Genomic DNA, 14,106 nt, shown 5'->3' on the forward strand with positions numbered 1-14,106 from the left:
TCATTATGCAATTCAAATAAATTCATCTAATCATAATTAGCCTAAGATATAATTACTTAGTAAGATAAGCCCCTGAAATGAACACAATTCAAAGACTTGACATTATTGTGGAAGTGGTTTTAAAAGTCACATTTTTGTTATAGCCTTTCTTTCAGTTTCTATTTGTAATATGCTACATATGCTAATATGACACATTTACGCCAAATCGTTGCAGTTTTGCTTCTCAGACAGTTTTCTTTTTTTAATTTATTTTAACAGGATAGAAACAAAAACAAGGAACTGGTGAAGAGTAGAATACCATATAGGACTGTAGTATTTGTTCACTCGTATTAATTCCTGTTCACCAGTATACTATATCAGCATCTTCAGAGTACAGACCAATAGAGAAATTACTAACACACCGTCAGTCAGCGTGGAAAGAGATATCATGTGACCTCTGACTATTATTAATGAATCGAGCTCAAATATTTGCTAGGGTTACTGTCTGTTTAAATGTGCATGTGCGCATAGACTACATTTAATGAATGGTGAACATCTGGTAAATAAATGTCCTGCAATGAGAACCCTTCTAAGGTTCCTCTGTCATTTTTGTTTTCTTGCATCAGTGTTTTTTCGTAGGTTTTATTGCGTGTGGACAAAAAAAATGTGTCAAGGTTCAGAAGAAACACTTTATCTTTGCCACACACAAGGAGTTTGACGTTATCTCTGTTTAGGGTTTGACTCTAGCATTTAAACTCATTAACACACTAGCTACTCAGAGCGCTCGCTGCTTAACTCGGCCACGGTGACCCTTTCTCTGATGAACAGAGGAGCTCAGATCAATGAAGATCCATATAGACCTTTGAAATAAAGACTTCAGTCAGAGCGTTCTGTCTACACATCAATATACTTAGAGTACTGCGGCCGTCAGGCTTCAGAATGATAAAAAAGGGGTCCATATGATTTGTAAAAGTGTGTTGAAGTCATATGATAGGTTTGAGTGAAGAACGGACTGAAATTTAAGTTACACTTGGAGTCCAAAGTTTGCATACACATTGCAGAATCAGCAAAATTTTCATTATTTTACCAAGATGAAAGGAATCGTGCAAAATGCACGGCTGAAGGTCTGGAATACTTGGCTGCTTTCATTGGCCAAGGCCCGCCCATGAGGCCGTTTGACTGACATGTCAAACAACCAATTACAGCTAATGTAGTTTCAACACCACTTTTGTGAGATGTCGGCACAATAACAAGTAGGTGCGTAAAACCCTTGGATGTGTTTTAAAGATTCTATGCTGCAAACGTCAAATATTTTGCATACCTTTGAAAATCAAGCATTTAGTGGATCCTGAGAAAGCGCTCTTTGTCACCGTTCAAACACAACAGCTTTCTTTCGTGAGGGGCTTGGTGTCATGGTGGAATGTTAAAGTATTCGACACGCACGTCTCCCTGAAATCCTGCTTAATTCAACCAATCCGATGCCGACTTTTTGAATTTGATTACGATTATCATATAGTTCGATATCGCAATGCATCATGGTTATATAAAATTTTAAGAATTTTTATTAAATTATATAACCAGACTACTTTTTAAAATAATTGTTATATATTATTATTATATGAATTTATCATTATTAATTATTGCTAAGAATTCAAAGTAGACTTAAATTTAGCTTCAAAATTTAGCTTTTGTCTTGTTCTGAAAACATAACTGACTGTTTACATCAATTTTGGATCATAAAAGTAGATACGAGTGCGTTCAACTGCTCCGCGAGCTTCAGGACAAACGGAGACAAAGCTCGCGTGAAAGTCTCAGTACGTGAGCTTTGTGCATCTAATACGTACTGCATTGCAAACGACAGAAATGAAAGCATATAAGACTAAGATAACAGATAACATCAGAGTGTTTGAACCTTCTGTAGTAGTTGAGTCCCTCAGCCAGTAGTAAGAATCAGGGGTGTGTAAACTTTTAAACAAGGTCATTTCAAGTTCAGCTGTTATTTTCTTTATATGTAACTGACTATATGTAAAAGTCTTTGATGCGAAATCTTACTCAGGTGAGTACCAAATAAACAATAATATGCATTTTGTATGATCTTTGGTGGAATAATTAATATTTTTAAGATTCTATAAGGTGTTTGTAATTTGTAATTTTGTAATTTGGCATTTTTAGTTGGTTTACAACGATTGTAAAAGTGAATGATATATCCATCAAATGAACCATATAAAGGTTTTGCTGTATGTTTATTGTTGAAAGTACCGTAAATAATTAAGGCAGGCCATAAATTCTCTTCTCTTTCTCTTGAGCTGGTGTCATCCATTCATGCTGTTATGGCCACCACAGCTGGCATTATCGTGGTGTCCTCGTGCAAAGGCAATGTGATTATGGACCGGTAAGTTGGCCAGCCCTTGATACATTTTTCACAGTGCACCAATGAAAAGCTTTTCTGCTGCAAAGGATCATATTCTGCATCTTTGCAAATCTCCTAGGTATAAAGGTAATGATAAAACCGATCCAGATCGATCACAGCCTGGATACCGACTGGTCAACAACACTGCTAAACATCACAGTTTAGTGACGAGAAAACACTCGTGCATATAAACATTTATACTCTATATGATCATGCTTATAATAGAAATAAAGTGACTGTCAAACATTATTATTTATTTCAGCAACCAATTACAATTAAGTTCTACACTAATGTTCTAAGCTTTAGGGTTCGTAAGATAAATACATTTTTTATGGAGCAGGGATGTGTTAAATTATGCAAAAGTGATAGTTAAAGTAAGTTTTATAATGCCCACAAAAGTCTTTTTTTCTATTGACTTTCTATTCATCGAATAATCTTGAAGAAAAGTGTCATGGTTTCCACAAACACGATAGGCTGCTTGACTGCATACAACACTGATGATAAAAAGAAATGGTCTTGTACCAAATCAGCATATTAAAATGATTTACAGTGCTGGGCCGTGATAAAGCGTGATTAATCGCGTCCAATTAAAAGTTCTTGTTTATACAATATATATGTTTCTACTGTGTATATTTATTATGTATAACATGACATTTGCCTTAAACATATAAATGCATGATGAATAAATGTGTTATAAGAAACCAAAATTTTATTATACATTCTGTTCTCATAAATAATGAAAACACAGCATACGTTGCAAAATAGGAAACCTGCTTAAACCCATTTGCTCTTCAAAATAGTGCAATGCCACTTTAAGAAGGACCTTACCTGACAATGCCTTTTGTCATCTCAGTGGACAATTACAACAGCCTCAGGGGTGACAGTGCTTACCTCTGTTTCTATGCCACATCTGCTGACCCCTTTGGCTCCGCCCCTACCCCAAGGACACAGAGAGGAGAAGATTAGGCACGCAGAGTCCCAGGGCAACAGCTGTTATCTTCCTCTCTCTGCCCTTCCCTGGCACTAAAATGACACCTGCAATTTCAGCCTCTGCCACCTGTTCATGTGGGGCGGGGGGAAATGTGTGCGTGTGTTTGTGGCGTAACAGGGTAATCCACAGAAGGCACTTGCCAGGCAGGCCTAGAGAAAACTCCCAACCTCCCCGTTAATCCCCTAGAGGCTTAATACTTGGCTTGAGCACATGCACAGCCGTGATCCTGAGTGACAAGGAGCATCCAATGACACTGTGGGTGTTAAAGGCATAGTTCACTCAAAAATGACTGTTATATCACAATTCACTCATCCACATATTTAACAGGATGCCCTAGCTATTGTTTCTCACACAACGGAAGTGGATGGGAATTTCGGGAATTAATTTCTGGATTTTTGGCATTCGCCTTTCACTTTAGTTACATCGAAAAGAACGTTGTACATTTTGCTAGATGTCTGTTTATTTTCATAAAGTCATAAAACGACAACTAAAACAAGACCGGTAAAGTTTGGAGTCAGTAAGTTTTTGAATTTGAAAGTTTTAAGCTCATTAAGGCTGATGAAAAATACAGTAAAAAGAGAAATTGTGAAATATTATTACAAATTAACGTAACATTTTTTCATTCATTTTTTAAAATGTAATTTTATTTCTTCTTCAGCTTAATTTTTAAGCAATAATATTCCAGTCCTCCGTGTCACATGATCTTTCAGAAATCGATGTACTGATTTGGTGCTCAAGAAACATGTCTTCTTATTATCAATGTTGAAAATTGTTGAGCTGCTTAATATTTTAATATCAAGGTTTTAATTAGACGAGTTTGATGTAGTTCTGATCAGTGCAGTGCATCCTTGTTTAATAAAATTATTAGTTTCTTACAACATAACCCATAAAACCCAACTAAATAGTGCTGTAAAGTCTTCTGAAGCTTTTATTCATACTGTTAATTGACATAGCGTATGTTCTCTGATAATAATTGTGCATGGCCACGTTTTTTTGTCTCTTAGTTTGTGCATATGTAAGTCATATGATATATAAATCATATATATATGGTAATGACTGTATATATATATATGATGTATATATCATATGTGTGGTATGTGTGTATGACCAGTGTAGAGATGTTCCAGGTCAGTGTAGCCATAAGCTCTCTTTTATAATTAAACAGTTCAGCACTAATCACATATGCACAGTCTGTGGATCAGTGTAACTTGATATTTTATCTTTTAATATTTAGTCTTATATTTTAAACTATTTTTAGATTACACAGCATGCCATATAGTAAATATTATATAAAATGTAATACAGAATACTTCTGTAGCCTAGACTTTTAAAATCGCTTCCAGCGCATTACATAATGACGGGTGGTAAGCAAACATATTTAGCTACACCCTATAAAATACATGCCTGTTAAAGTTGTTTGTCTACTGCAATCCACACCCAGAAGACTCTTCTGTAAAATCTATTTAAATTATTTTATGTTGCAGTTATATTTAAATAAAGGACTCGTAATGTAGTGTCCCACACGAGTCTTTTAGATCTCTTGTTTTTCAGTGATGTGCTTTACTAAGCTATTAAATGATTTTTTTTTTTTTTGCACAAATTAAAGAAGCGACCTGAATCATATCGTAGTATCAATTAAAATTTTCTTCAGGAGATGTAAACCGAAAGGTAGTGTTTTTAAGAGATGAAAATCACTCCACACATGATTTGTTCACCTGTTCTGTTCGTCTTCTGTTCCAGACACTGGCTGGCCACCTATTTTGTCATTTGGTATGGCGTTCCCTACATGTCATATGACATCTTCGCCATGTACCTCAGCCATTACTATCGCTTCCGGGTCAAAGGTCACAAGGACTATAAAAGCCACTCTCTACGAACCTTCAACTCATTTGTGAGGAAAGAGTTCCTGCTGGTCCTCCATCACATTGCACTACTCACCATCCTTCTGCCTGTGACTCTGGTGAGAGAGAGAAAAAATAGAGAGGACAGATATATAGGATGAGTGATATGACAGCCAATAATATGATGGGAGAGAATAATGGGCCTTCTCAAATAACCAACTCCACCTATAGCCAGGACCCAGTGGTAGGGAACGTAAAAAAGGGGGATTCAGTGCTTTTGTGTCCGTTAAGTACCTGATCCGTGAGAAACAATTACCTTAATAGCAGCTGTTACACTGCCAGTGGAACACACACACACACACACACACACACNNTGTCAGTGGTGATATGAGATCACTTTACCCACGCTTCCATTATTCACACACAGCTGCTACTCAGATACCACCTCACACACATGCTGCTTTGTGCTCCTGTTCCACAAAATGACCCATGAAACATAAAGTCACAAACACAGGCAAACAGATTTTGACATGCATGGTAATGACACAAAGAAAGACGAAGCCCCGGACCGCCGCAACAAAACATCTGGCTGTCCTGCGAGTCACACCAGATATATAACTTTTCACACAGTTTTTGAAACCGTAATGTCTAATAGGGTATTTTGCACGGGACACGACGATGTACAAATAAAGACAAATAAAGTGCAGATAAATATTATAGAAGCTATAGAGATAAAGAGTGGGGTTTAGGTTACGCTGCAGGTTAGCTGGAAGGGTTCAGATGGCTGTTCTTATCTTGGGTTACATTTATACACACATTACACACCTTCGATCCACCACATCCACCGCCGTGTGTCATATCACATATATGTGGACCATTCACGAAGCTAGAGTAAATCCTACACATCATGTGGGTTTGTAAGAACACCATTCTGTACATCTTGTCTAGTGTAAATTTTGATTTGCTCATGAGAGTCTGTTTTACTTGTCTGTCCTTTCATTTAGTATGGCCTATAATTTAGCCTATAACTTTATTGTAGCCTGATTTGAGTGACTTCAACCTGAGATGATTAGAAGAACACTGACAAGGAGGTGTGAGTTGTGAAATAAAGTGTCAGGTTTGTCACAGAGGCTGTAAATATTTTCACTGACGATGATTCATTAAGATTACAGTTCTTGATTATTCTTATTATTCCATAGAGTGATGGATTGTATTTTCACATCCTTGTTGTTCTCACTGGTGGAATGTGTGTGTGTGTGTGTGNTCAGTTCTTCAGGAAGGACCAGGGTGATTACTTCATTGGCTGTCTCTTCCTCACAGAGCTCAGCACTCCTTTTGTTTCACTGGGCAAAATCCTCATTCAGGTAACACACGAGGGTGTATTTTACTCAGCAGACCTTCACAGGGCTGTTTCTGCCGGCTTGACAGAGGAGCTGCCAGTCAACACTTTTCGTGTTTTCATTCAGTTAAGATAAATGTGCGTTAAGTACAGCGATGGTGGTCTTTCAGAGCGCCAGAGAGTACAAACGTTCACTCAGTGTTCCTGCTTTAATGTGGAAATCCGTCACCAAAAAGGGTCACGCATTGGATGACAATCCTGGAACATTTTGTATGGAGGAAGTGTTAATAATTAATAATTTGACATTTATTCATGTATAGCACCCTGGGACATTGTAAAATGTGAATCCTCTTAATGATTCTTAATGATCCTGTTTAATGCACAGCATTTTTTATATATAAACTTTTCATAAGATTGTAATTCATTTAGTCGCTCCCTGAAAAAAATGACCCCAAACTTCTAAATGGCAGTGTATGCTAGATAAATGTGACTGCTAGATGGAACATTCTCAGTGCACACTTCTTGTTTGTTTTCTGTGAGACATATATTATATTCTTTCACATGACCCCTTTTGGTAGTTATGGGTATTGCATTTTAAAGCAGTCCCAGCATCTGTAGTTGTAGTGACAAAATATCCGCATGAAGTCTGGTCCACTTTGCAGCATAACGCTGACAAATGATGAATCGATCACAATTTAATTTAAAATTTTAATTACAACTTCAATGCTTAAAAAAAAGGCTTTAACACAAAATTGAAAATTCTGTTTTCATTTACTTACACTTTGTGGCTCCAAACCTGTATGACTGATTCTGTAGGTGGATTCTTGAAACACAAATCAAATATTTGGGAAGAAACCTGACACTAGTATCTGTAAAGTGCTTGTAACCAAAACCTAGAAGATCCAAAAAGGCAACATAAATCTAATCTATATGATTTAAGGGGTTTAATCAGTCTTGTGAAGAGATATGATTGTTTTATATGATGGACAGATTTAATTTAGTGTTTTATTCACATTCAAAAATTGACTGATGCACACATATACAGAGCACATTTGCATATGCTCGACAATCAAGTTTCCATGTCTTCACATGACTTAATCTGCTTGATTTATGGATGGATTTGTTTTACGATGCCTTTATGACCTTTTTGGGTCTTCAATCATTCAGTTACTTGAACTTTAAGTGGACGGGCAGAAATGTATCCTAATTTGTGTTTCAACAAAAGTCTTGTGGATTTACAACAAAATGGATGTGAGTGATGGAATGTTAAAAAAAAAAATATAAACATGATATGATTTAGTCATAATATTTCTTGCCTTGAAAATAACCACAGAAGCTGGAACAGTATTAAACACAAACAAACCCATCCTCTAATCCTCCTTTCCTCTTTCTCTCATTCTTCTTCCTGTAGCTGGGGATGCAGGAGTGCTGGCTGCACAAGGTTAATGGCGGCATGGTTCTGCTGAGTTTCTTCATGTGCCGCATCGCCCTCTTCCCCTACATGTACTGGGCCTACGGCTCCCACTACGGCATCCCGCTCTACAGCGTTCCCTTCCATCTCCCGCTCTCCACCAACCTGGGCAACCTCTGCATCCTGGCACCGCAGGTCTACTGGTTCGTCCTCCTCTGCCGCAAAGGCTACCGACTCTACAAACGGCAGCGGGACGCTCAAAACCAGAGCTCTCCGCTGTCCTCGCCCGAGCCCGTCTCAGATATCTCCAAGGCTGATTAGTGAAGGTCTGTCTTTATCTAGAACAAACAATAAACAGACATCACGGCTGAAGGCTACGGCACTGCATCTGCTACTGTTACAATACAATCAAGATTTCATGTTAGAAATACCCTTATCGCTCCTCTTCACTTTACTCCATTCCACGTGCACACTCACAATTACACGCTCGCCCGTTAAAATGGCGCTTCACTGGATGAACTTCAGTGGCTTCCAAGGAGCATCTTCTAGGTCAGTTATTGAGGGCCGTAACCCTCTTTTTCTTCTCTGATTGGAGTATCTGTTACAGTTTGGACTGGTGTCTTTGATTGTCGTTGGAATTATCTGTTACTTTTTTTGTTATTTTTGCTTTTGTCCCATACGAAATGCTGATGTACAAAAAGGCACTGGTTTAAAACCGGGGAATTTATTATGCGAGTGGCACAGCCGTCATGATAAATTCATTGAATTAAACCCACAGCATTTCAGATCACATCCCACTCGGCGCAAAGCTCCTATCATCACGTGGTAAGCATTTCCATGGCTGCAGTGCTGCTGTTCTTGTTTACAGCTCATTAGAGTTCTGTGAATGTGTTTGCACACACACTGCCCTGCTGTGACTGTTTACACTTCTCTACCACACACCGCCCTTTACGCTCTGGAGGCTGCTAATGAATTCTGCTTCACTTCTGTGGGCCTTTTGGGCTTCCCATGTCCTCCCATCCACACGGGGGCAGCAGAGAGTCGGTCCTTATGTTTACATGGCATAGACGAGACTCCAGTCTATAGGGGGATGAGGTCTTCGCAGGGTACAAAGAGCAAGCACATAACGCTTGGCATATCTTTTAGGCCACATAATGCTCGAGGGCATCTCCAGACTGTAGTCAAAGCAATAACATGGGGCTTTAAGGCAAGGGATTGTGGGTAGTTGAAGAGCCCATATGAACACTTGGGTAAGGATAGAAAAGCTGCATGACATCCTACTCTCAAAGCATGTATAAAGGATGTAATACGGGATTTCTACAGTCTTGAGTAGAAGGAAAACATCAGGCAATTTTACATTTGAGATTTTCACGTGTAGAAAAGTCATCAGACGTCTTTAACATTCGCAATTTCTGTAGTCGGTATCATTTCTGTTGCCCTTCAGCTGAAAATTATTTCGGCTAGACACCACTTTTTATGAATGCTGTCTACTAAATAATTTCTAGAAAATGATATCCAGCTTTGAAAGATTTAGGAACCCTGGTAAGTGTGATCTGAGTGCGAAGTGTGAAACGCACTTGATATGGGGCTTGAATTTTTACCTTCCTATTAACTGAGCCTACAGTTTGAGTTGTAAATAAATAAGTTAGATTTAATTCTACATTGATCAATATTGCATAATAAAAGAGTGATTTGCTGTTGCCTAGGGTCATTTTAGGGATAATCTGTGGCTTATAAGAGCTTGTGTAAGTGTAGGCTTAGCAAGGAACTCAGAAGCCTTTGTTTCAGGGCTTTTAACACAACCTGCAGCATCTTTCATAATACATTTAGTGAATGCTGGATGCCGTATGAATGCATCTTAGGAGTTTTTTTTAACAGCGACTTCTAGATTCCATTAAGCGCTTTCAGGAGTGCAGATCTGTGAGATTAAAATGTTGCCCACTACGTACCCATGCACTCTTATTTAGTGTTTCCAAGACAAACTGGACTTAAAGGTTGCCTTTAGCAAGTGTGCGTGTGTGTGTGTGTGTGTGTGAGAGACCGAGAGAAGACTTATATAAGAGCGTGTATAAGCTCCCAGCTCACTCCCTATGAGGTCGAACCGGGTCTTTGCTGGACTGAAAGAGAGAGGATGTGTTTTGCTCTCCCTTTCTAAAGCTTTAGTACTTTTCGAAACTAACTATGCAGTCTTTCAAGCTGCTGCTTCTCGTCTGTGGCAACACTATGCTCTCCTTAGTTTTGTTGATGCATTTGGCAGACGAGTTAAACAATTTAATCATGACGCATGTTTTTTTTTTTTTTGTAGTTTATTCTGTTTACGCTTTTAATTGTTTATTGATGTCTGTTACAGTACGTTTTCTCATTTTTCACTCTATGATTTAGAGGTTAGGCTGCTTATCGTGAGGCATATCCGTAAATCTAATCAATACACTGTATGGCTGAAAGCATTTAAACACCCAAAAAGCATTTCGAAAATATGGGCATTAATAAGGGGTTTGTCATTCCTTTGCTGCTATAACATCTTACGTTTCTTTCCAGACTGTTGCACAAAGTTGGATTTCGTTAAATGTGACTTGCATTAAGGGGCCTAGCGTTAAATATCGTCCATTTCAATTCGCAAACTTTTGGCCATGTAGCGTAAATCTAGCATGAACACGTTTATATCCAGAAATTACATTTCCATAAATCATTAAATTTAGGCTTATTTATGCCATGCTTGAACTTGTAGTGTAGTCTATGATGCCGATAATCATATTTTTTGGGGAAAAAATAATAGACGTCTAGTGTCTTCAAGGCCTCCTCTCTCAGCTCAGGGTTTGATAAAGATGTTATCGTTTATCAATTATTATTTAGAGGTGAAAGATGAGACTGTGATTAACAAAAAGACACATTTCTAGTCGAAAACATCTACAACACCTATGAGTTTGGTAGACCAAAGATTCTTTTAGGCACTTTTTTACAGACGAGTAACACGTAGTTGAACTGTCATTGCCTTTTTCCTTGCTTGCCATCCACGGAGACTGCGATTTCTACCGGACTGACTCCGCTCATGGCTCAGGCAAGCAAAAAGACTGGAATTTTTCTCACTGGAATATAAGGCTCAGTTTTAGTTCATTTACTGAAAATGACAAACTCGGTCACTCTGATTAAAACATGTCTGGATCACATTTCACTCCTAAAAGCAGTAACAAAATACAGCCATTAAGCCGGTTTTCTTTCAAAAGTCCGCTTTGAGAAAGCATGTTTTGTTTTGTTTTTTTCAGTAGAAATGAGAAATGAATGTTTGTCATAAAATAGTGCTTAATGGTCGAGAAATGGAGTTCTTTCTCTTTAAATAATAAATATATGACCGGCATGTTTTTAAACGGATTTTGTGAAAAGGCCAGAAGTGGCGGAATAAGAGGTGTAGGAGTTCAGAATTAATATCAGCTTGCTGAATATAATACATATCAAAAGGCTGGTTTGATGGGTGCTTTGTTCGGAGCTATATAGTTTACTGCAACTGGTTGCAACAGCAATGGATGAAGGCAAATATAAGCAGAGGAGATCATAAGAAAATCAAGCTATTAAATCTAAAAAGTTTTACCCCAAATGACGTGTTGTCTGGAATCTCGTAAATACAGTGCCTTGTATTAAAGTTGTGTGTGATACTGATACAAGCTCAATGCACAGGAGCCCTGGGCAGGCGGTGTTTTAGGTTGTGACCATCTCTGCTCACTTTTTCTTTTTTAACGATCAAAGTACATTACGCAACTAAAAAAATAAATACCTGTATCACAGTGTATTGTACACTTTAATTATTTATACTAGTAGGTTTGATTTCTGTGTATAATTTGAATAAATTGTTACAGCTAACTTTGTCCATTAAACATGCTTCCGTTTAAGTCTTAAAATAATTTCAATTAAGTTCTGTATGCTTGCTATATTGTCTTCATACTTGCATTAGTATAACTGCAAACTAAGGAAATCTGAACTTTGAAGGTCTATAATGTTACCCAGTTTTCTGAACGGCGTCCCTTCCTCATAAAATTAGTGAGCTTCTATATAAGGTGAGTTCAAATCCAAGTAACCCATCTACTGCACTTTAGATGTTTTTTTTTCATGGATTTAAAAGCGTTTCATCGGTGGTCCAGAAATGAAAACCTATTTCAAACCCATTCCTTGGTCGCATCTCCAAACTTAATTCAGCATTACTAACTCAAAGGCCAGTGGGAAAGGAAACTTTTCAGAGAACTGGGAAGTAGCCCGAAGCATGTTTGCATTATCTGTTTCCTGGCGAGGAAACCCACTTCCTTGCTACGTCAGCTTGACCTCAAAGCATGATTTCATTCTGATTTCCTAACGCACAACCTTTAGCACTCCCTGCCTCTTATTTTTGATAACATTTTCACATATATATATATATATTGTATCAGATTTCATATAAATATTTAGGTTTGTTTGTTTGTAGGATGACATTTTAAGATCTCTCCTTTTAGAAAGGGGCTGCAGAGTGAAACTAATATAAACACTTGATTGAGCTTATTTTCTGGAGACTTGTAAATCCAAACACCACTTTGAAAGAAAATAAATCTGATTTGGTGAATTCTTTTAAACTGAGCAGCCTTTGTTTACTAAGCTGTGTGTTAATGGTTCACTGAAACGGTCCTCGGCTACACGACAAGGCAACAAGTGTGTACAAATGTGAAGATTTCATACACCCCTAAGCTACTTGATACCACTCTTTATTATTTTTCTTTCCCGCAGACACTGTATAACGCTGTACATCTCGCTCGGTGCGACAACCAGCACAAAGCATATCGTTTTAGGTCCAATTATGTACAAATATCATCCTAGGAGGTTTTTAGGTGATGTGCATCATCAGACCCCCCCCCTTCAAACACACAAAAAAGCCACATGAGCTTGTTGTCTTATTGGTCCACCCCACTCTCTTCTGGAGGGAAGGAATGCCTCTTGATTGCTGGGACAGAAGAAGATTGCACAATGTCCCCCCCGTGATAATGTCTTCCAATGGAACAGGGTAACAGTCCTGAAGCTGCTGTTCATCTGAGGTAGTATTCAATAGCAGCGGAGAAAGCAGCAAATCCTCCACAGCCCAGAACTCCAGCTTTAAGACCAGCTGATAATGAGAGAAACAGCTTATTTATACAGTCCAGACAACAATATAAGATTAGCACACATGCTTTACACTTAAAGGGTTAGTTCAGCCAAAAATGAAGGATTCTCCCAGCAAAAACAAAACAAAAAAAGTTGAGCCACTGATGCATTCACTATTATTCTGGATCGGGATCATTTCAGTTGTGTTGCTGTCTATGGAGGGTCTGATAGCTCTCCGATTTCATCAAAAATATCTTAATTTGTCTTGCGAAGATGAACGGAGGTCTTACGGGTTTGGAACGTAATGAGGGTGAGTAATTAACGACAGAATTTTCACTTTGGGGTGAACTAACTCTTAAAACTGACTTGCCTCTGAATCCAATGGCACCTCCTGTTATACAGCCACTATACACCGCATTTTTCCAGTCAGACTTCCCACGATGCTAGAAAAGAGAAATAAAACCATTCGGATGAAGGAACATTACTGAAAAATTAGCCACTTAAAAATCTTCGCAAAACATCTAAAGAATGGCTGATTAGAAAGTCTGTTCACCACTAGATGGAGCCATTAAACAATATTAAACTCAATGGCCAGTTTCAGACAGGGCTTAGCCTAAAACCAGGAGTAGGCCATAGTTCAATCAGGATATTTGAGTCATTTTTAGAAAAAAGCTTTACTGGTGTGTATCTTAAGACAAAACACAGGCACTGACATGTTTTAAGATCAATCGGTGCAAGTTTCTTTCAGCTGAAACAGCTCAGATTTACATTTTAGTCTCATTTTAAGCCTTGTCTGTGATACTGGGGGAATTTTGATAAAGTCAAACACTGTGCTATAATATAGTATTTCATACAGTCTACATCAATAAAAAATATGATGATTAGAAGACTGGGGATGCTTCCTAATACTCAAATCAATGTTTCCTTGCTCCCCCGTTCTTCAGCTCATGAGCCAGTTATATATATATATATATATATATAAATTTTAAATATAAATATACTAGATTCTTTAATTGCACTTGGACGAAGGATTGAGGA

At 38.0% G+C, this 14,106-nt stretch overlaps 1 protein-coding gene and 1 pseudogene across 1 annotated transcript in view; one reads left to right on the forward strand and one right to left on the reverse strand.

The window, feature by feature from the left end:
- LOC122344667 (ceramide synthase-like) overlaps positions 1–12,570 on the forward strand; it is a 14,978-nt gene extending 2,408 nt beyond the window's left edge. Inside the window, 4 exon segments of the mRNA XM_043238195.1 lie at positions 2,286–2,371; positions 5,121–5,340; positions 6,490–6,585; positions 7,972–12,570. Of these exon segments, the coding sequence (XP_043094130.1) occupies positions 2,286–2,371; positions 5,121–5,340; positions 6,490–6,585; positions 7,972–8,292 (723 nt within the window). The 3' untranslated portion in view covers positions 8,293–12,570.
- A 107-nt stretch (positions 12,571–12,677) lies between these two features.
- LOC122344668 overlaps positions 12,678–14,106 on the reverse strand; it is a 2,561-nt pseudogene continuing 1,132 nt past the window's right edge.

This window comes from Puntigrus tetrazona, chromosome 5 (genome assembly GCF_018831695.1).
Source record: "Puntigrus tetrazona isolate hp1 chromosome 5, ASM1883169v1, whole genome shotgun sequence".
In the NCBI taxonomy this organism is placed as follows: Eukaryota; Metazoa; Chordata; class Actinopteri; order Cypriniformes; family Cyprinidae; genus Puntigrus; species Puntigrus tetrazona.